Below are 24,047 nucleotides of genomic sequence, written 5' to 3'. Positions count from 1 at the left end.
CATAAAGCTTCCACCGAGCCCTGTAGGCATCTAAATTCATTCAGTACTTATGTTTTCAGTGTAAAAATTCCCTCAGCACCTATGTTTCTGCTTCTTGGCATGCACACTGCAGTCTTCTTCAACACCTCTGGATGGCTATTTCCCACCTAAGCCCCAAAACGATTCATCAACCTCATAGAAAGACAGGTGTTCAGCTGCCTAAAACACATCCGGGGCTTGACTGGGAGGCATGCTCAGGGGCCTCCTACAAGATGGGGCCCCATTCAAAATGCACTCCCTTTGTAATGTTTAGCCTAATGGTTAGTGCACTTGCTTGGGATGTAGATGGTCCAGGTTGACCTCCACCCCTCAACTAGTGCAGCAGGGTGAAAAGGATTTAATCAGGGGCCTCCCACATCTCAGGAGAGTCCTCTAACCAGCTGCCATGGAATATTCAGATGTGGGGTACCCATAATCTGTCTTATTGAAGATGTGGCATTGTGGCTAAATAATGAAAAAGTGATTGGAGATTAAGTCTCCTACCTCCCAGCTAGATGCCGTAACCACTGGCCTACAAGGTCATTCTCACTCTCTGTGGCCCAATGGCTGTTCCAAAACAGATAAACACTTACAGTTATGGGACCACAGAGAGAGAATGACTCTGTAGTGGCTAGGTAGCAGGAACCAATGGACTGTTGGAAACCAAGAGCCACTGTCATGAAAGTACTCTCATCATCAAAAAGTTAGAGAGAAACCATATGACATCGAAACAGCATTATTTATATAAAGGCAAGGCAGCGGCCAGCAAGGCATTCTCCTTAAGGGCCCTTTGGTTCTGGAACTTGCTCCCCTCTTGGGTCCAAACCAATCCAGATTTATTAACCATCAGGCTATGCAGTAAAATCTATTTCATTAATAAGACTTTTGGGGAGGTGTGAGGGTAGGAGGTTGTGGGTGGAATGGGATAGGACATTATTTTGCTGTACTGACTGCAAGTTAATTTTTTGTATGCTATATTCTTACAGCTAAAGAATGTTCCTATATGGATTGTGAGTTTAATAACTAAGAGTATCTTTTTGGCATAATACATCTAAATAAATACCAAGTATTTTTCAAGTTTTTCCAAGTGGCACCTCTGAGACTATTGTGAATTATATTTTCAGTTGAATGGATCATTGATCTCCAGTTGCCACTCATTTTTTTTAGGATAAGGGCAAATATCACGTGTGAAAATGAGGAACTAATTGTACTGGCTACGGTCAGTGCTGGAAGGTACTGCACTAACATCTCCAAACAACTCTGCCATCATACCTCAGTCATGATCTGCAATATCCCTGCTATCCTATTCCTGGGCTTTTATTAAGTAGATTGACAGTATGTGTTGTGATGTGGATCAATACAGAAGAGAACATGATTAACAATTGTAATTGTAAAGGGGTATTTACAGTTTAAAAATAAAAGGCCAGATTCTCAGCTGGTATATCTCGGTGCGACTCCAATGACTTTCACAAAGGAAGAGCTGGCAACATAAATTACTAAAAAATAAATGTCCTTAACAAATGTCACATTTTACATGGCACTATTAAAAAGAAAAGAAATGTAAATTTTACTTTTTCATTACTTGCACTGTTTACTTTTTTGTGATTCTCTCTCCATCATAAGTACAAATAGACTAGCTTTCACTTTTCTTTTAAAAAGAGAGTGTCTATTAAATTTAACTTTTAGTTTTTTGTGCACATACGAAGTGCTGTAACACATGGCTGAAAATTCCACAAATGAATGTTTTATGTAAAAAAAAAAAAATCCATGATCTTTGGAATTTGAAACTGTCATAAATGTATTTCTATTGGTCTTAGATTTCATGAAATTTTACTTTCATGGATTTTGACTCAAAAATAGGCCAAATTTAGTTTGCCAAGTAGTTTTGATCCAGCAAAGCATTTAAGCATGTGCTTAATTTTAAGCATGAGTAGTTCCCCAGAAGTGACATTAAGCATGGATCAGGCTGGTCTCTTTGTTACTGTGCCCATAAACACAATTTGAACTGAGATATCCGGAAGCAAAAGTCTTTCTACTTCATCTATGTTAGAGATTAACACAGCTGTTTGTCTGGCTGAAAATATGGTTTTTACAAAAGGCGAGACAAATATTTTAAAAATTAAATTCATAAATTTTGATCTTGATCAGTAAAAATCTTGGAATCAATGCATAGGACCATAAATTAATATAGCACTTTGGAGCACAATTTGGTCCAATTCTTTTTAGCATTTACAATTTATTAAATGGAAAATCCCTGATTTTTTTCCAGGTTTAAATAATGCCACATCCAAGGCTTATGTCGTCTTACAATCTGGCATACAATGGCAGCATAACAGCTTGCACACTGGAATGATCATTCTCTCTCTCTCTCTCTCTCTCTCACACACACACACACACACACACATAAATTCTTTATTCAAACACCATCAATCAACAAGCTTTTAACAACTGTAACCTTTATGCTCTTAGTTGGCTCAGCTGCTGTAGCAGAAAATATCAGCACTGACACTGAACTGTAACCAGTGCAGTTCAAGGTCACACCGCAATTGTTCTTCTTCAAAATAGCAGCTTCAGGCAGCCAAGAAATGACTACCAAAAATATAGGACATGCTGACTTGAAGCACAGATAAAGCTGCTCTCTCTAAGGGTATGTCTAAACTACATCTCTCTACCGAAAGAGGGATGTAAATTAGCAGATTGAAAGTGCAAATGAGCGGGGATTTAAATATCCCACGCTTCATTTGCATAATTGCATCACTTTCACTTTCGAAATACCCTTTTTCCAAAGAGCACTGTGATGCAATTATGCAAATGAATCACGGGATATTTAAATCCCCCCTTCATTTGCGCTTTCGATCTTTTGATAGAAGGATGTAGTTTAGACATACCCTAAGAGCCTGACACAATGGCCAAAGAAGTTAAAAACAAGACCCTAATTTACTTCAATGAGCTTTAAATCAGGCTCCAAGTGCACCTTTCTTAGCATGAACATTTTTACATAATCCTAAGAAATATCACTGTCAAGAAGAACTAGGATTTTTCACCTTTAATTCCTATAATTTTGTGAGGAACTGTTGGTAAAATTATTAAAATCAATATCTAGTGGAAGCTTCCATTTTCCCTGCAGGTAATAAAAATACTTGGTGTTTATATAGAGAGGCCTTCATTCAATGTCATCCAAGGGTTTTAAGACTAATTAGGTCCCTCACAACATCCTTAAGCAACAGGGTAGAGATTTTCTCATTTTACAGGTAAGCATGGAGGTTAAGGCAGGGTACCTCAGAAGTCAACAGGGTGTTCATAGGGAGAAAAATTGCGATCTTAAACACTCCAGGGACCCTGCCAGTCCTTACAATTCTATGATTCATTGCCTCTAAATCATAGGCCACAACTCACTTGTCCAACATGACAAAGCAAGCTAGGTGCAGTTTTCTCCCCCATCCAGTCCCATTCTAGCCATCGGGCTATGTCCCCTTCAAGTTAGGAAAACCACACTGACCCTGCCTACACTAAGAGGCTACGTCTAGACTGGCATGATTTTCCGCAAATGCTTTTAATGGAAAACTTTTCCGTTAAAAGCATTTGCGGAAAAGAGCATCTAGATTGGCACGGACGCTTTTCCACAAAAGCACTTTTTGCGGAAAAGCATCTGTGTCAATCTAGACGCGCTTTTCCGCAAAAAAGCTCCGATCGCCATTTTCGCGATTGGGGCTTTTTTGCGCAAAACAAATCTGAGCTGTCTACACTGGCCCTTTTGCGCAAAAGCTTTGTGCAAAAGGACTTTTGCCTGAACGGGAACAGCATAGTATTTCCGCAAGAAGCACTGATTTCAGTCTGTAGGAAGTCAGTGTTCTTGCGGAAATTCAAGCGGCCAGTGTAGACAGCTGGCAAGTTTTTCCTTTGCGGAAAAACTTGCCAGTCTAGACACAGCCAGAGTGTTTTTCAAAAATATCCCTTTGTTATTAACACCAGTTCAATTCCATTGATATTAACTGTGTTTGGAGTCTTTTTAGGCATTGCGTTATTAGCTTGAGCTGAACAGAGATCGATTACACCACTAAAACAACTATGCAATTTCCAGGTTGTCCACATTGTGCTCTCAATGCTGATAATACTACTGGCGCTGGACCAGCACTAGACATTTTTAGAAATTTTCCCTGTTGCAGACAGAGTCATTGAGAGCTTCTATACAAATAGTTACACAACAGAAAGGCAAGTATTTTATCAACTGATGAATTCACTGAAACATGCATCCTTTTGAAGCTTCATGCTTTTGGAACTTACTATTACATCTGTTTTCCTCTAAATATATACCTTCTCTTTTAAATAAACTGGAAAAATAGAGAAAATAGACTTTTTCTCTAATCTTGTCTAGTTTGAGTAATCTTAGGTGTTACTGCTAACAATAGCAGGCAAAACATTTTCAGAAGGTGTGATTTCTAACTTGATGATGGGTGTCTGGATTTGTCTTTAAATAGGAGACTTCCAAGGGGTGAGGTGATAGACCCGGCACCTGTGCCAGCCACATTCTGTCACAGCACAAGAATGGAAGACTCATGGAAAAGCTGTAAAGTCCTTTCTGCAGAGACATAAGTTAGGGTATGCCCCCAGATGCTCTGTGCTGAGCCCAGGCAGTACAGGGTCACAGAGACACAATTAGAGCTAGTGGAGAATTTAGACCCAGTTGTTTTTCAGTTATGGTCCTTTTCAAAAGTACAGTGAGATTATTTTAGCACATCCATTTGCAGTAGGTATTTAACCCACTGAAACAATAGAGAAACTAAAACACGGAAAGGTAACAAAGGGCATGTCTATACAGCAGCTAGACACTTACAGCTGGCCCGTGTCATCTGACTCAGGCTTGTGGGGCTCAGGCTGAGGGGCTTTTTCACTGATGTATAGATTTCTAGTCTTAGGCTGGAGACCAAGTTCTCCCTGCGAGATGGGAGAGTCCTAGAGCCCAGGCTGAAGTCTGAGCTCAGAAGTCTAAACAGCAATGAACCAGTCGCCAGTATCTATTTGCTGTGCAGACATACCCTAAGAGATCTGACACAGAGAGACAGGGATGGGAACACTGCTTAAGTGTCTGTCTGGGAGTCAGAATATCTGTTTTAACCACTGTCTTCTGTTAGCTTCATACTTTTATTCTGCAATTCAGCAACACACTTAAGCACTTGCTTAACATTAAGCATGGGAGTACTACTAGGGATGTTAAATGGCATTTAATCAGCTAATCCACTAGTCAATGGAATTTTCATTGACTACTTGATTAGTTGATAAAGGGGAGGAACTGCAGAGCCACAGCGGGGTTATCTCTTGGCTCCAAGAGCTAACCCTGGTGCATCTCTGCCTATTAAATGTATTAAGAGCTCTGCTTTTTAAATGCATTAAGGTTCTTAATACATTTAAAAGGCTGAAGTGCAGTGGGGCAGGGGTCCGGGCACAAGCTGTGAATCAGCTGCTTCCTGGTTCGCATCTAGTCCCCTGTTATGCCTCTGCCTTCCATGCCCCACCATGGAGATGGCACTGGGGGAAAACTGGCTTTTAAGCCGGCTCTCGCTCCTCCACCTTGCTGCCCCTCTCTGATAGAAGGAGCAAGGAGGTAGGGAAAGCAACTAGTCAAGTCACTAGGGGTATGTCTACACTACCCCGCTAGTTCGAACTAGCGGGGTAATGTAGGCATACCGCACTTGCAAATGAAGCCCGGGATTTGAATTTCCCGGGCTTCATTTGCATAGGCCGAGCGCCGCCATTTTTAAATCCTGGCTGGTTTGAACCCCGTGACGCGCGGCTACACGCGGCACGAACTAGGTAGTTTGGACTAGGCTTCCTAGTTCGAACTATCGTTACTCATCATTCCACGAGGAGTAACGGTAGTTCGAACTAGGAAGCCTAGTCCGAACTACCTAGTTCATGCCGCGTGTAGCCGCGCGGCACGGGGTTCGAACCAGCCGGGATTTAAAAATGGCGGCGCCCGGCTTATGCAAATGAAGCCCGGGAAATTCAAATCCCAGGTTTCATTTGCAAGTGCAGTATGCCTACATTACCCTCCTAGTTCAAATTAGGAGGGTAGTGTAGACATGCCCTAGTTGACTAACCGATAAGTATATGCTTACATCCCTAAGTAGTACCACTGATTTCCAGTATAACATTAAATTCAATGTTAAGCATGTGTTTATGTGTATTGCTGAACTAGACCCTTAAATTAATTTGTATCTTCTCGGAGTGTGCACATGCACGTGTGTGTGTGTTTGCGTGTGAGTCCAGTGGTTAAGGCATTGGTCTTGGTCAACCTGGTTTCAAGTCCCATACCCTGCCACAGATTTCCTATATGGCCTTGGGCAAGTCTCTGTGTGCCTTCAATTACCACTCTGTAAAACGAGGATCACAACAACACTTCCACACCTCAGAGGGCAGTTTGCGAGGCTAAATACATTAAAGACTGTGAGGTCCTCAGACACTATGAAAATGGGGGTCAGAAAAATACCTCAGACAGACTGAGACACCCATGCTATACTGAGAAGGAATAGGAATTAGTTGTAAGTATATAAAGCACTACAGGATGGGAAGAGCTATGCAAATGTAAGAAATTATTTTAATATCATCTTGTAATAGTTGATCTATATTATATGTAAATAGGTAAAATGAAAAATAATTTTGGATGAGATAGCTTTCACTTTTAGCAACTTGTAGCAAAACACATGAACTGACAGACGAACTCCTGCCCCCCATCCCAACCAGATACACAATTTACCCATGAGCAGACCCATAGAAACAAAAGCTTACTATTAAAACAATTTCAAAATGTTTGGCCTCAAACAATTGTATTCAGTTGCCCATCTATATTTAGTTCAATGAAAGAAAAATAGGTGTCAGTGACCAGCTCAGATAATGCCCTTAGCAGTTATCTGTGGAATGCTTACATTGTACCTATGACACTATTGAATTCATTGGAAAGAGTTTATCAGTTAAATGTCAGCAGCTGCATGCCTCTAAATGGAACTTACTTCAGCTCCTGGGCAATGGCTGCGATCTGTTCTACCCTGTCCTGGTGAGCAGCCAAGTCACTCTCAAAAGCTTCATGTTTCCTCAGCATGGCGCGGACTTCGGTCAGAGAAGCAGATTCATAATCCTTCAGGAGCAAGATCTGCTCTTTGCCTGAAAATTAACATTAAAATATCAAAAGCTTCAGAGGGTAGTCGACTTAGTCTGTAACAGGACTAACTAATTAAAATATCAGTAATTCGTTACTTTGGATTTGTTAATTACAATATTCAAGTCAGTCATTTAAACTGGGGCCCAGCTTTGTGATGCTTTGATCAGTATCACACACTCAGTGTGACATCTAGTCCTACTGCAATCAATGACAAACTTCCACTGATTTATTTCATTAGGGCTAAGCCTTAGTGGAATGTCTTTATTAGCAACTCACTGCAAAGGTCCTATAGAATTTAAAAGGATGAAACAATAACTAGTAATATAAACCATGGTATAAACCTGTAGAACATAATAAGATCTTTTCTGAAGGTTACTTAAACAATCCTATAGAATTCTGTAACGGGGACGTGATTCTCTGTTATGTTTGACTGAACTGTTCAGAGGCTTGTAGAAGATTACTTTCTGGTAATTTCTAAAGGATTTTTCCACATGGGAATTTTAGCCTGTTTCACACAGACACATCCCTGTGAAATGTAGAATAAGCAACAAGGTAATTCAGGCTCATTCCAAGATAGGACCAGACTGTCAGCTCCCTAACTGCACTGGTAAAGAGTAGTTACTGAGTAGTTACTAACTTCAGTGGGACTGCTTGGGTGAATGACTCCTTCCCTGTCTGAATAATGTAGTTCTCAAATCTGGCCCTTCATTAAATATTTACTTTATAAACACAAAGATGTGATAAAACAGACATATCCTTTCGCTCATCAGGAACTCTTGGCATTGGAATAGACAACTGTGAATTCATAGAAAGCCACTTTAGTCTCAGTTCACCATATACTATTTTCTAGATTTTAAGATCTTATAGGACCATTATTTCACTTGCTATATATTTTCCTGTATCTGTTATGTGTAACTTTCCCCTGTGTCAGAGCTAGAACACGAGGGGTGAGTAGCATATGCCTAATAAAGTAGCTTTCATAATTGTTGCAGTTTCACTTTTGGCATTTACTTGGCAACCATTTACTGTTTTGTGTGCTTCTAATAAGAGCACGATGGGCTGGACTTTTCTTTGAAAGAGCCAGCACAGAGGCGGTAGTGGAAGTGGGAGGGGCACAGTCGGGACAAAGTAGGAGCATGGAGCAGCAGAGCTGTATTATGAAGATTCTCTTTCGGGGTAAGGATCTCAAAGAGCACAGCTGTTCTAACTAATAGTGGGGTTGGACTAGCGGTAGCACTCTTCCCCTTTGCTGAAGTTGAATAAAAGCTGTGGCCTGTTGTTAGTTTCATGCAAGTGTCTATCCTCATTTTGCTGCTGCATCAACATCAAAGAAAGCCTGATTTTTCATTCCCATCTCCCTGAAATTCTGGGGAGGTTAGCTAAACTGTAGGATACTGATTGTTGAAATTGGCTAAAGAAAGCCACAATTTAATATAACTCTACTTTGGGGATTTGACTCAAACATATCCTGGTTGTATTTATATATCATCCTTAAAGCTAAAAGATGCTTCTGTCTTTGCTGCTGTTCAATAAATCACACTCTGCTGATATCTGCCTTTTACCTAGATTCTTTTCTGGTCTTATTGCAGCCCTGACTGGATGGTCACAAGTCCTGGATATGCAAATGATGCAATTTTTGCAAAAATGATAGATAATACATTAAACCAGAAGTGAGACATTGTTTTGTGGATTTGGTAACAGAAATCTGAACTTATTTCTCTATTGAATGGTCAGCCCATGTCGTTGAAAGATAAATCTCATTAACATGTGTCCAAAGAGTTAAGATAATTGTAGGGGAATAGGCTAAAAAGCATTTGGAGTCGTTGTTAGTTTTAGGTTTACACAACTATCCAAATTGTTCAACAGCTGGTTTTGGTCAGTAAATACTCAGAACTGATTTATGGATAGATTTATCTGAAACACTTTAAGCAAGGTCTGCTTACCATATGCCCAGTTTTCATGAGTAGAAGCCTTCTGTCTAAATTTCTCAGCCAGGTGTTCAAGACGTTCCAGTCTTCGTATTTCATTCAGTAACCATTCCTCATAGCCCTTCTCAGCTTGTTCAAGTCTTTGCCAAGCGCTAGCAATATCCTATGAGAAAATTGGGGATGAATAAGGAAATATTTAAATTTTTACCTTGTATCTCACATGACTTGCCCAAACTTATGAACGCTACAAGAATTTACAATCTTGCTCCAAAAATGGAAATTTAGGTCCACATTTTTCAGACATAGGCACCTAGATTACACCAAACAAAATAAGTGTGAGCGAATGAAAACTGTAAGCAATATGTACGAAATACTATTGTCCATGAAAATTGTCTGCGTGTGCAGTTATCTATCCACTGCCTCCATGTATATTTTATATCTTGTATTTTCAGTTAATGTGATTTATAATATCATTAAAGTATTCTGTTTTCTGCATCCATTAACAAAATTAAAATGCTTTGGTCTTAGAAGCTGACAGTGATGAAACAGGAATATCAAAAGGAATCCAATGTGCACTTTAACGGGAACACAAAGTCACTAAGGTTTCTGGCCTACTTGCACTGCTGACAAATAAAAAAAGTTGATTTCTGCTGTGTGGTCTTTGCAGAATATTTTGAGCAAAGACAGACACAAAGGCACTATTTATAGCCAGCACTGCCAGTTTTTATGATTTTTGTGAGTCAGCTAGACTTTTCAGCTAATAGTACAACCTGTTTATAAAACCTGAACAGCTTAAAAACAAGATTACAGTACAGTACAGCCATTTGTTGGCCAAATTCAACTCCTGAAACATTCAAAACTCAAGACTTCAAAAGCTGAGAATAAATTTGGAGGAACTATTGTGTTCACAGATTGCAAAGTTCCAATCAATAAAAAACAATCTACTACAAGATGAAGCTGAAAAAAGTACAGTAGATTACTGGCCAAATTCAGAGGTCCTGAATTGAAGGAAACTCCAGATGAAATCAATAGTAGCTTTGCTTCATACAGGCATCACACAATTTAGCTCCTTCAACAAAGCCATACTGATCATGCTCACAAAGGGGATTTCGCTCTCTGTCTCTGGTAGCGGCAGAATTACTGAAGTGGAGGCAGCCTTAAAAAGAGGCAGGACCATAGTAGGGAGAAATGATCCTCGAGTGAAGTACTTAATAAAATAAGTATTGTTGTACTCGAAAACTAGATGTTGCAAGTTGCAATTAGTGAAGATGTTTTGAATAGTAAGTGGATCCCATCTGTTCACATATTACTGAGCATTACAGGAGAAAAGGAAAAAAAAGACTGGGCCCACATTGTACTTACTGAAACCATTTTCCCCTCTGATGGCATGAAAGCTGGTCTATTGCTGATCCTCAGTTTTGTCTGCAAGGTGTTGAAATTTATCTCCAGCTGACATTTCTCCTGGACTTTGGGAGGCTTGTGCTTGCGGCGGTAGTCTCGGAAGTCCTCTAGCTTCTTCTGCATGGCCTGCATTGTTTTCTCAGGTGTCTTGTCCTCCAGCCAAGGGATGGTGCGACGAATCCATTCTAAAAGCTATCACATACAGACACAAAAAAATTAAAATCCAAAGCAAAAAAGGAACCAAAAAGAAAACCAGAATACTGGATGTACAGGCTGCAGAGTCTTTTATTAAACAAGCATGTCATTGCCAATGTCAATGACTTAGTGACAATTAAGCACGAGATTTTCAAAATCTAGTAATTTTGGGTACCTCAATTCATGCCAAACTTGAGACACCCTAATGGCCCTGATTTTCTGATGATGCTGAGCAGTTGGATTTTTGAACATTGGGTCCCTTCAAGATATCTCAAGTTGGGTACCCAAAAGCTGAGATACCCACAATCAAGAGCTACTTCAAAAATCTTGGCCTTAGTGACTTAAGTAGTCAAGGCCAAAGAAGGAGGGCAGACACAAACTATAGGACTTGTCACTTAAAAACAACTGTTAGTACCAATACAGAATGTACAAGGCTATTTTGGTATCTAGGGAGCATTGCATGTTATGTCAGTGGTGCACACCTCACAATAAGGCCAAACTCTGTTGTCCTTATTCAGGCAAATTTCCCATTTGCTAAGAAAGGGCTGCAGGATCTGACCCAGAATGTCCACAGCACATTCAGGAAACTAACATCAGATGCTGTTTTAAAACAGAAAACTTTATGGTAAGAGTCCATTGTTATCCGTAAGGAAAAATAAAAATAACGTTAATTCAATTAACGAACACAAAGTTGCTGTAGATAACTGAACTCTTGATGTCCTGAATCACAGCCCTTTGCATCCAGGACACACTTCCTTGAGCTGCAGGGATGCATTCGGATCCACCTTAAAAAAATACCTCTCTCTATCCAAAACTTGACACCCACATATTTCAGATTGAAATAAAATCCTTATGGCCCATTTTATAAAAATCTTATTTTTAATCATTTAAAGATACATTTTTATTTATCTGCCACGTTACTGATTTTGGCAGATGGGAAAAGAAACTTTCTTTTAAACTAGAATTACTTATGGAAAACAATAAGTGAAATTAAGATTCCCTATTTGTGCAAGCTGTTATAATGTATAAACCCTCACAGGCCCTCTCTTGTACTTATATGGCCTCCATTATCACAGTATCTGAATGCCTTACCCTCTTTAATGTGTCCATCCCCACAACATCACTGTATTATCCTCATTTTCCAGATGGGGAACTGAGGTAGACAGAGACTTGGTGACTTATCTAATGTCACTCAGGAAGCCTGCAATGGAGCAGGGAATTGAGCCTGGCTATCTCAAGTTCTAAGCAAATGTTCCAATCACTGGACCATTCTTCCCCTCTGATAAAGTTGACTGTCAGCTATGTGTGGCTTTAATTTTGGTCTATTTACATTGTAAATAATCCACTTAATTTACTATCAACCGTGTTATGAACCTCACTTGCTAGCTTTTACCTCACTTGCTAGCCTTTCGTATTCTTCCATCAACTTTTCATTTTCTTGATTCACAGCAAGCACTTTACATATCCTGTTAGCAGCGGTCTCAGCCTATAAAACACAGAAAACAAACAGGACATAGCTGTCATCATGTTCACAAGAAGATACAATATTTGAGTAAGCTGAACGTGATTGCTGAAAATAAAAATTGCATTTCTTATCACTGTTGGTTAGTGCTCATGACTCATATGTAAGTTCATCCTTCTCAGAGTTACTGGAACAAATTCTTCAGTGAGACACTCTGTAAAACTCCACCAAATTCAGTGTTCTGCAGAGAGTGCAAGTCAACACAGAATTCATTCTATTAATGTTACAGCCTTATTATATATGAGGTAGTTTCCCACTAATGTTAGGTAATTTAATAAATCTTTACTCTGAAAGTGACTTAGACAATTGTTCAGGCTGTGGTAGTAGGATAAAAAAAATCATACTAGAAATCTAGTAGGTTTGTTAGGAACATTCAAAAGAAGGTCCAAGCAAATTAAGAATCCAGTTCACAGTTTCTGCAAGTTATTTGCACTTATAACCTCCAGAATGTACACAACTGGTCAAAGTCTGCTCTTCTATGCAAGTATAAATCTGGAATAATCCTAATGGAGTCAATTTCATATTCCATATTTATTTGGATTGTGCACCTAGGAGCCTTCTCCTGACAGGAAAGTTGTACATCAACTAGGCCTAAGGTCCATATGCAAAACAAGGTGTCTCTAAACTTACTTTTGCTGAAAATAGCCTTGCATAACCATTGAATACACTCAAATGAGAGACATCAATGGTAATGCCTTTAATAACAAAAAAAAATCAATTTTGCTACAGGACTTTTAACTGAATCAGGATCACAAGTTAGTTAAAAACAATCACTCACATTCAAACAATTCCTGTGAATGTTAATTAAAACCACAAGGATCTAAATTCAGGTGAAAAAAAATCTCATGGGAAATGTGAAACAACCAACCAAAAAGCACAGCAACTTGAAGGGAGCACTGATTAATACCTGCTCTGCTCCAGCAAAAGCATGGTAGAAGCAGGAAACATAAGTCATGATAGCTCTTTCATCAGGTTTGGGAGTGTTCACAATATCTACAAAAGGAAAAGGGGGGAGGAGAGGGAAGAGAACAAAACAAAATAGAGGAGTAGAAAACATGCTGAATAAAGAGAAGCACAAAATTGTTGGTACTCTGCCTTGTTTTCTGTATGCTAGGCAGGCACTGGCCCACAGATCTGAGACAAAACTGGAATAAATTGCTTGTAAGATTTATTGGTGCTGACGGGAAAAAATTAGTATGCTTAAGCTAATGTCTTGCAGACAATAAGATGGAACTTTTCTTCATTAGACAGAGTGGGATATTACACTGCTACGCTTTAGTGACAACACCTGTATGCATAAGGGTTATGCACAACAGTAAAGACTGCAGGATTGGGTTCATGTTTAACAATTTCAAATTTGTCCTGTTATCGGAGATGTGTGATAGGCAGAATGCATAACTCACAGAATGTCAGCTGGTTTGACCTGGGAAGACCCTCTTACTGCAAAGTGCCTCAAGCTTACATATGTATCGGTTAGCTTTTTAATACCATATATCAGTATCCCTAGAGTGATTATGCTCCTGTCAGTGACACTTGAACTGTGTCCAAGTCTGAGTTTCTCATTACAGTAGAACATTGGAGTTAGGAAAACCTTGAGAATGGAGGTTGTTTATAATGCTGAAATATCTGTAACTTTGAACAAAATGTGTTTGTTCTCCAGGGTGACTGCTCTGGAGGGACACGGGAGGGGGCGCTGGCCTCATAACTGCACCCCATGTGATTCCTCCCCACGCTACTCCTAGTTTGGGAGAGGACTGAAAAAAACACCCCTCTGCCCTTGGCCACACATCCTATCAGACTTTTCCCCATTCCTGCTCTACCCTTGCCCAGCCTCTTCTCTCAACTGCCTCCCACCCCCGAAACAATGCGACCTGGGGGACTAGCAGGAGGTCTGGTGCCAACAGCAGGGATTGGGCCCCCCTTCACTCACTAACAGTGGCAGGGGATGCAAACCCATGTGGCCCCAGCCCACTCCACTGCCCCAGCTCCCAGCTGCCTTGCTCCATTTCCTATAAGAGACTGCAGGAGGGGATGCCCCCACCCCACCCCACCCCAAACCACGCGGCCAAGAGCCAGGGAAGCAGAGCAGGCTAGGGCCTCATCTTTCCGCTTCCCCTGCCAGTGCTGGTGAATGTGGAGGGCAAACCTCTGCTGTGGGTGCCAGGCCCCCTGCTAATCTCCCAGCCACCCAGAGTCTCATGGCGTTTGGGGTGTTCGCCCCCTCATGCTGCCCACTCCTGGCTTTTTATCTCTGCTGCCTTATTGCATACTTCAAATTCCAAATGAGGCATGTGATTGACTGGTCGGGTAGCTCTGGTGTTCATAACGCTGAGATTCTATTGCTTTTTTTTTTTTTTTTTTTGCTTCTATTTGAGGAGATACAATTCCAGATTTCAACCCAACATCTGTATATGTATTTGTTTAGGCATCACATATAATAACTGTCTTATGCTGCTGTGCATTTGTGCATACATTAGAATGCTAACGCTTAAAAAAATCCTGAAAACATAAAACTGCGGTATTTTCTGAACTTCTGCTGTTTTTTACATCTGCAGCATGAATCTTATCCAATGTGTGTGTGGCATAGTAGTGGGAGATAATGATTGATGTTGGGACTTTTTTTTCCATGTGAATTTGTTATTTTCATTTTGCTCTTTAAAAGTTGATTCAAGTCAATGCACCAAGGTTTCAGAGGGAAGTATCCAGTTCAGTAAGCAGTTGTTGAGATCCTGCTTGATACTATAAGCAAAGATACAGAATGGGGAGACAGAAAAATATTTTCTGGAGAACAAACAAATGGCTAAACTTCTATTGACTACACAGAGACAGGAACGCACAGAGGAAATTAGGCAACAGGAAATGAGGCTTTGCTCAGCTCTAAGATGCTCCCCTAGTAACTAGCGCGGGGGGGGGGGGAGATCAGAAGAGAAAACCCGCTTTAAGAAACCCCATAGAAGGTGAAGAGTGAGATCTGATCCATCTTTTACAACCTCACCTTCTGAGCACCCGCAAATGCATGGTAGTAACAGGAAACATAAGTCATAATGGCTCTTTCATCAGGGCTGGCAGTGTTTACTACATCTGCATAGAAAGAAGAATGTTAACTGCTCAGATAGTCTAATGGCAATATAATTCCATCTGATGAGTCAATCTCAGATGCTACAAGGATTTAACAAAAACTCAAACAAACGAGGCCCTTCCACTTGCTTTCCTTTACTCATATCCATGCCGATCGGACTTTAGGAATCAGTACATGACTGAATTTATCAGTTGCTGAACTTGAAATGTTAAAAATATGCAAATATCGAGGGTATACAGAAAGAGCATGGCCACATCGCACTGCATTGTACAAAACCCAATTTTCAAGAGCTATTGGAAGGCTAGCAGACACAGACCTCCTGGGATCAATTCTGCCTTCATTTACACTTATGAAAATCCAGAGTAGCTTCATTTAAGTCACTAGACTTACTCCAGAGTTAACTATGTGTGAATGAAAGCAGAGTTTGGCCTACTAACTTGCTTATGGATATAGTAGTGCATGTGACGCATGTTAAAACAGCATCCTTATATTCTGCCTATTTCCACTAGTAGCAGAGTGTTGATCTGCATCTGATACTGCAAAACAGGCATGCATGTGCTCCCGTGATCCAGACTAAATCTAGCACTCAGAAAAGCTTTGATTTTTAATGGTTTTGCTGTCTTTGAGCCAGATTCTATTTTCAGTTAACCTCAACATAAATCATAACAGAGTTTAGCCCCTTATCTTGGAAGATTGATGGATTTTTCATCATTATGGGAGAAAAGAACTAAAACTACAGTTTGGCTATGACTGTAACTTGGGCACATTGACAATGATGGTTCCTTTAACGCTCTGCAACGGATAAGGACAGAAAGCGGCCAAGCACTTCATACAGATGATCCATGAAGAGGCTCGCTGAATGGCCTTAGCCTCAATGCAAAAATGCGCATTCACACACAGCCTCAGTAACGTTGAGGAGATGACAATAGGAAAAGACTATAAAAAGCAGATAAAATTACTCAAGTTAGCTGTAGGATTTTATAACATAATAAGCAATATGTTTTATAAAACAGACATGGGCTTCTTTTATTTTACAGGGTTAAGAATGAGCTTTTGAAAAGGATATATTAAAAATCTGAAAATTAACACATATGTGACAGCACCTATTTAGATGATTTCGCATATTAATGATGATTGTAATAAAGTATCTTTTCTTTTAAGGTGTAAAATGGTAGGATATGGAATACTATATTTAAGAAAGCTGAACAAAAAGGAAAATGGTAATGGACATTCAAATCTATGAATAAGGAGATGATAGGTGTGTTGAATAATCTTGCATCTTATTTTACAGTAAAAAGGATGAGGTGTTGTTTAAAACAGATGTCAGATTTCCACTAACAAAAAGACAATGAAGCATGAAATCAATGCTAGAAATCACTGAAGAAGTTTTAGATGACGTTTCTGAAAGCACCCATTACTAACTCTACTGCCATTTATGTCAGTGGAAGACTGAGTGTTTGGAAACATTCCATCCTTTGAGACTAGTCAACTATCCAGATACCAGATCAGAATATATTCAAAGTGGCAGATTTTCATATTTTGGCTCTATGCATGCCCAAAATACAGAAGATTGGGTACTTTCAGCAGTTATTTTAACATCACATCAATACTGTATTATTTATAAAAAAGACTCTGAAGCTCTTTTAAAGGAACTAACTATGGAACTATTCATTAGAGCTGGTCATTAGGAAAGAAGACAAACAAGGTTTAACAAAAAAACAAAAACAAAAACAAAAACCAACAACATATCTTTAACTTCACCTTCCAACAAGGTTGGCACATGTTACTAGCTTTATATTTGTGAAGGGTTATATTAACTATAGCTCTCTTTTTCAAGTCTTTATTTCAGCAATACAGAATGTTACCTGTTTACCATTTTATGTTATAGTTAGATTTTAAGCTCTTTGGAGCCATCTTTTTGTACAGGTCCTACACAATGGAGTTTTGATCTATGATAGGGACCTTAAGCGCTACTGAAAAACAAATAATAGTAAATAATATTTAACAAAACAAAAAAGTGTGAAATTCTCCAGCACACAAGAAAAAAGAAGGGAGGGATCATTTGAAAAGGAAACATAAAAAAGAGGCATTGTTGTGACGATTCATATATATACATAACATTGAAAACTTATGTTCAAGGCTACAAAGATTTTACTGATTACTTCTTATTCAAGCTAAATAACAGACTATAGCGCTCACCTTCTGCATCAAGCATCTTGGGGATATCCAGATGTTTTTCTGCAATTTCCATTGCAAGGTTAATATTTTTTATAGGATCATCCTGCATGAAAGCAAAAATAGGAAAGAGTTAAACACCAGACGTTTTCTTGTAGCAAGAATGGTACAATAGGTATACTGCCTGATCCACAGAAGTAGATTTTCTGCACTAAAACTCAGTCATAATCAGTGTTTTCTAAATAGCTGATCTCACTGATGTAGAGAGTGTATGCATGTGCGTGCACACATGTGCATGTGCGTGCACACATGTGCATGTATAAATATAATCTGTTTAATGTTTTCAAGAGAAAACATTAGTAAGCTATGAGGTACCATTAGGTATACATTGTTAATTTGTTCTGAGGGGACATAAACTTTATTTATTCAGTATGCACATATACAATGGTGAAAATCCAACATATATGCAGGGTAGCAGAGAGACATGAATTCTAGCAAGCTCATAAGCTGACTACTGGTCAAGTCCACATATAATGATAAACAACCAAAGGAAAAGAAGTTTCAGAGGTAGCCATGCTAGTCTGTCTCAGTGAAAACAACAAGACGCTATGCAAATGAAGACACTATGCAAATGAAGCATGAGAAAATGCTAATGAGCAGTTCATTTCCACTGCCTCTTCCACAAAAAGTTCGTAGTGTAGACAAAGCCCCAGTGCTGTGGGTTTTACTTTGCAGTGTAGAGATTCCCTCAGTGTTTCACATTAGATCTCTCACTGAGAGAGAACTTGTTTTTTGAAAATGCCATTACTGGCCTTTTTAGAAGAAACGCAGGTTTTCACAGTAGCCAGAGTTGTTCCTTGAAAGCAGCATTTGGGTCTCGTACTGGTACAGAACTGCAGTTTTAGTGAGGGGCCTTGATGTCTCAGCGGGGTTTGAATTTTTTGTTTTGTTTTGTGTTTGGTAAATCAGTGAAAATAATGAGATTTAACTGACAGCGAATATTCCAAGTTTCACAGAAGTCTGCACTTCACACATCTATGAGTATACGTATTTAATTTTCTACTTATGCATGGGATTCCAAAACATAAGTAGTTTCCCCAGTGGTACCTCTTTTTAGCAAATATATCGTACCAATCAGCCACTTTTAAAAGCATTATGAAGAAAAAATTTCATTTGCCTGCCCTAAAGATTTTGGCTCACTTGTATATTACTAAACACAATAGCTACAGTTTCTTACTTTACTACGAAGTGTATTTCATTTAGTAGTCTCAGAGGGGTAACCATGTTAGTCTGTAACTTTAAAAACAATGAGAAGTCCTTTGGCTCCTAAGAAACTAACAAGAATATATAGTATCATGAGCTTTTATGGGCAAAACCCACTTCTTCAGATGATCAGCTTGAGCATTTCTATTAAAAGGCACTTAAAATGTGGCCAATATTTAAAATCTATGGAACGTTATTTGTGGCTATATATTTATCTAAATGAAATACCACATATATAAAACATGGGTTAATGGCATGTACAAAAACTGTATTACAGATATATAATACACTTTAAAATAGACTAAATCTAAAGTGAAATCTATTGACTAATTTGAGATGCTTTGCTTATAGATGGAGTGATGGACACCCCCCATTTGTATGTTTGATGTTAAATCAATGATTGATCAAAGCTCAGGGAAGATGTGGGAGAAGATTTGTTTAAAAGGATAGTGAATCCTGAGATGCTGGGAGACATCCATCATCCATACTTTAAAATAAAGCTACACACCACACTCGTTACTAATCTCTGTTGCAGCTACAGAAATACCTCATCTAACTTGTCATAGTCAAGAAGATCAGGCCTGTGCCTATGGATAAGAGCACTGAGGGCAAGGCCGTCCTTCCAGCTACAAGAAGTCCACACAAGATGCACAGATGAGAAAAGAGAAGAAGGCATGCAGGAGAAACAAATATCATGCCAAAAGAAAAAACACCAAGACATTTGTTAATACATCCAAACACACAAGCCCATTGGTGGGATCTTTCTGCACATGACAGCAGCCTCATCAAGGCACTTCTGTCTTCCCACCACATATACATAAATCTGATGGTTTTACTATGGAAGGTTTGTAAACCGTGCATGAAGGTTTCCTTTCCCCTGGCCTTCTAGAAAGTTAGCCTCTTTTATGCTTAAGCACCTTTTAATGCTCTAACAGGTTGTCTATTTACCTAGTAGGTATGTTTGCGCTCAAAATGGTGTGTGTATAAAACTGCAGACCATGCTGCTGCTATCTGGCTAGTTAGCAATGTTGGCATTTTTGTTTAGATTTGTAATTGGGATAGAATTGTTTTAGTAACAGTGTAAAGAACAAATAGAGGGGACAAACAACTGTTGAAAATTATTCACTATAAATAAGAGGAAATGCTAAATCCTGCTTCTCTTACTCCCCCTAAGTAAAAAGAGTAGAGACTGAGCTCAAAATTGTACTTTCCAAATGTCTTCATGTTCAGATTACTACTTGGTGGGTGTGTCTATACCCATAACTTGAAATAAGCTACGCAATTTGAACAACGCAAATTAAGCAGCTTATTTAGAGTTAATTTTGAAATAGCTTATTTTGTAATTTAATTTTTAAATAACCTGCTATTCTGAAATGTTCCTTACTCCTCGTGGAATGAGTTTTACGGGGATGTCAAAATAACGAGCTATGATCAGCCCCATTGTGAGAATTACATGCTCCCCTTGTACTGTAGCCCAGTCACAGCAGGGCACTATTATGTTTATGAGTGATAGGGACATGGGTAGAATTCTGTCAAAACCCAAATTAACAAGAAATTAATATTTTATTGGTGTACTTTGATATGTACGTCTTGTTATTTCCTGTAGTAGGAAATTTATTATCCAGATCCAAGGGCAGAATTTACGCTGCAGAATTCTATCTTTAATCATTACTATGGGCCTGATTCTCCACTGCTTTCCACTTATATTTACACCAGTGCAAGGTGGGTGTAAAACACCACCAGCAGCATGCGTGGGGAATTCTATTTTATTATAATTTTACATCCACTTTACACTGGTATAAATGACTTCCCAAGATGCAAAACAGTGGAGAATCAGGCCAAATGTATGTAATCTCAGCTGCTAAAATGGGGCAAGGGGAAGAAAAAGGAAGGATGGGCTTTTTCCGAATTAGTTTTATCAGGAGCTTGGAAAGCCAGTCAGTTAGTAAGCACTTCTCAGCTCATCCTTAAGGAAACATGCTAAGAAATAAGGAGTGAACCAGATCACTGCAGGTCAGCATGCTGTGTCACTCAGACTGATGACCTTATTTAGTTTGGAGTAGTCAATAAGATCAGGTCGGTGTCTGTGGATAAGCGCACAGAGTGCAAGGCCATCTTTCCAGCTTTACAACAAACAACAGAAAAAATGGAAAAATAAAGTTAATACAATCTATACATTGCACAGTTTAACCATCACTTAATATCTCTTATATGTATGAAGGCCCATGTTGTATCCAGATAATTATATGGGTTCTGTTAACAGCCTGTGTACTCACTCTTCTCTAATCCATATATTCCTGATTGTCCTACAGTGGTCTTTACACAGTGTACATTATGTAAAATGAGTCCTGAGTTAAACTGGTTATGTTCTGTAATGGTCCAGGACAAAAGAGACTATAGGTACTGCTTTCAATGTATGTGCATAACCCTCCATTATATTTATGGTCACGTGCATACCACGGGACAAATGAGCCCCTGAAGATTCATCTACCAGAATCTGCATGTCCAAGAGGATTTTTCAATGTCACTAATATCCTGCAATTACAACTTCACAACTGGGCTTGTCTCAATGAAACATCCAGTAGCAACAGAAAAAAAAGCTTAATTTATTTAAACACTTTCTACATATTATGGGCCTGATCCCGAATGCTGCTGAGCACCTAAACTTCCCCATCTTCAGTGAGAGTTTCAGATACTCAGTTCCCTTTGGAACTGACCTGATAATAATGATTCTGGAGAAAACAACAGAGTCATCACTTACATCCTAGAAGTTTTTAGAGGTGCTGTTAACCTGACTTCAAAATGTACAAGCAACGACAATTCCCAGATAAAGATTAAATACAAGCATTACACATAAACAATTCTGTCATCCAAAAGTTAACATTCAATCATAGTAAGTTCAAATTATTTTAAGAAAACATATTCCCTAACCCAAGCTACACCATGCAATAATAAAACAATCTGTAAAACAAGAACTGAAGAAAACAATCTATATTTTGAATATAAACTTGATCTTATGTCAGGGTTCTGCTAATACAAACTTTTCCCCATACAGCGAATGAGCCAGTATATGCTAATTTAAACATTAAGGGGTAAATTATGCTCTTGGCCCAGGTCTACACTAGGGATCAAAGCGAGATCAAAGCAAAAGCTTATTGGATAGTCGACTAGTCCCTCAACTAATCGCTTCCCCCCCTCCTTGTTGCCTCCAATCAGAGGCAGCAAGGGGGGGAGCAGGAGCCAGAATGGGGGGAGCCAGCTTACAAGCCAGTTTCCCCCAGGACCATCTCCGTGAGGGGTAGGGGAGGCAGGGGGGTACTGGGGACCAGGTGTGAACCAGGAATCAGCTGATTCCCAGCTTGTGCCCAGTCCCAGATGCTGTGCCTCTGCTTTTTAAATATATTAAGAGACAACTGGCTCTTAATACATTTAAAATCAGAAGCGCAGTGGGGGGTACCCGGCGCAAGCCAGGAATTAGATGGCCCAGCTCGCGCCAGGTCCCCCCTTATATTTAAGGCTGGTGTGCAGCAGGGGGGACCTGGTGCAAGCCCAGAATCAGGTGGCCTGGCTCACAGCTGGAGTTTAGCAGGGGCACCTGGCGCGAGCCGGGACAGCTGATTTTGGACTTGCACTGGGTCCCTCCCTGCTGCGCTTCAGCCTTTCGAATGTATTAAGAGCCTGCCGGCAGGGTTAGCTCCCAAAACCAGGAGCTAACCCCACTGCAGCTCCCCCACTTATTAACTAATCGACTAGTCAATGGGAAATCCAACAACTAGTCGATTAGTTGATTAAAATAAATTTAACATCCCTAGTCTACACTGGCCCCAGAAGGTCAGCTTAAAGTAGGTGACTATAGCTACGTAAATAACGTAGCTGGAGTCGACAAACCTTAAGCTGAACTTGGCGCTGTCTTCAGAGTGGGAGGCTGATGGGAGCATATCCTTACTCCCTGTGACTGTGAGGAGTACTGGCGCTGACTGAAGGTGCCATCAGCATTCGATTTAGTGGGTCTTTACTAGACCCGCTAAATCACACGTCAGGAGATTGATCTCCAAAGTGTAAGTATAGATGTGGCCTTAGTTACATTTACACAACTGGGAGCAGGGTCTTATGCAAAACACTTGCATTTTATCCCTTGAAATAATGTGATCTTACCTAAGGTGGAAGTTCTGAATGTTCACATTTCTGTAAGGAGCAGTTTTCCTTTGACACCACAGCAGCAGACCTTCTTTGGCCGAAGTTTCTGTAATGGACCCATTCAGAAAACGAATGAAAAGGAGCCCAGGTATACAACACCCTGTTATTTTAAATAACTTTAAAAAGCTGTCACTTAGTATCATCTACTGGGAATGAGGACGTGATAGATATTGATGTTTCAGTCTGTTTTCCATGGTCAGCAGTCAACATCACAAATTTACCACCACTACAGTCAGCACATAAATCAAGGAATGAAGAGACCCCGAAGACTGAACTTCCTCTCAACACTAGAGATGGTTCCTCTTGACATTCACCGGCACAGCAGGGTGGGAAATTTGCACTATTACTTCTTTTATAGTATATCCTTTCAGTGGAAAATGGAGATTAGTTTCTAGAATGGTCAATGACACTTTTCAATATTTAGAACTGATTTAAGCAGAGAGATATCTGGCCAACAATACAATACAGCTAACACGTGAAAATGTCCTTCATACAAATTGCACAAAATCTGCCGAAGTTGTACAATTAACAAGTGACAATAAAACAAAACAAAACAAAATATTAAAGCACAGAAGAAATTAAGAAATATGGAGAAAGGGAAAACATATGTACTCAGATCAGATTTGCAAAGAGGTGGAGAAGCAGACAAATACAGAATGCTTGCTCCAAAAGGCAGGAGGCTCAGAGACCTGGCAAAACTGTGTGGAGAGCCAAAGATGGTTTGATGTGTGGAGACAGCAAAAATCAACCTAACTGTGTAGTGTAGACCAAGCCTGGGTTACTTATGGAAGCAAGAAGATCAGCACATTCAGACAAACAATCTTGTAAATAGGATGTTGCACCAGTACACAGTGATCCACCAATCCGACTAAAATAGATTTTTTACTTAATTTTAACAACATGTCAATGGAGGTTGATGTGCTTTTCCCCAACTATATTGAGATAGCCAGGAGTGTAGTCTTACCTTCAACTGAAATGTCCTGAATAGCAAAGCGAAGGATGATGGTCCATATCATACCGAGAGTCATTTTCACATTGCCATCAACAATTTCTAGGGTAAAAAATGGAAATCAGAATTCACAAAATACAGTTTGCAATGTGTCTTTTACTTTC

General features: G+C 39.6%; 1 protein-coding gene across 1 annotated transcript in view; it reads right to left on the bottom strand.

The window, feature by feature from the left end:
- ACTN2 (actinin alpha 2) overlaps positions 1–24,047 on the bottom strand; it is a 78,783-nt gene that overhangs the window by 17,795 nt on the left and 36,941 nt on the right. The window contains exons 4-12 of the mRNA XM_075924812.2: positions 23,899–23,985; positions 22,893–22,980; positions 20,782–20,860; positions 17,499–17,580; positions 13,128–13,213; positions 12,092–12,184; positions 10,465–10,695; positions 9,118–9,265; positions 7,026–7,176 (exon numbers count right to left, since the gene is read on the bottom strand). Coding sequence (XP_075780927.1) covers positions 7,026–7,176; positions 9,118–9,265; positions 10,465–10,695; positions 12,092–12,184; positions 13,128–13,213; positions 17,499–17,580; positions 20,782–20,860; positions 22,893–22,980; positions 23,899–23,985 — 1,045 coding nt within the window. The remainder of the gene's footprint in view (positions 1–7,025; positions 7,177–9,117; positions 9,266–10,464; positions 10,696–12,091; positions 12,185–13,127; positions 13,214–17,498; positions 17,581–20,781; positions 20,861–22,892; positions 22,981–23,898; positions 23,986–24,047) is intronic.

Source organism: Pelodiscus sinensis, chromosome 3, assembly GCF_052426305.1.
Source record: "Pelodiscus sinensis isolate ZL-2025 chromosome 3, ASM5242630v1, whole genome shotgun sequence".
Classification (NCBI taxonomy): domain Eukaryota; kingdom Metazoa; phylum Chordata; order Testudines; family Trionychidae; genus Pelodiscus; species Pelodiscus sinensis.
Note: the sequence above shows the minus strand (reverse complement) of the source record. Positions and strands in the feature narration are given on the sequence as shown.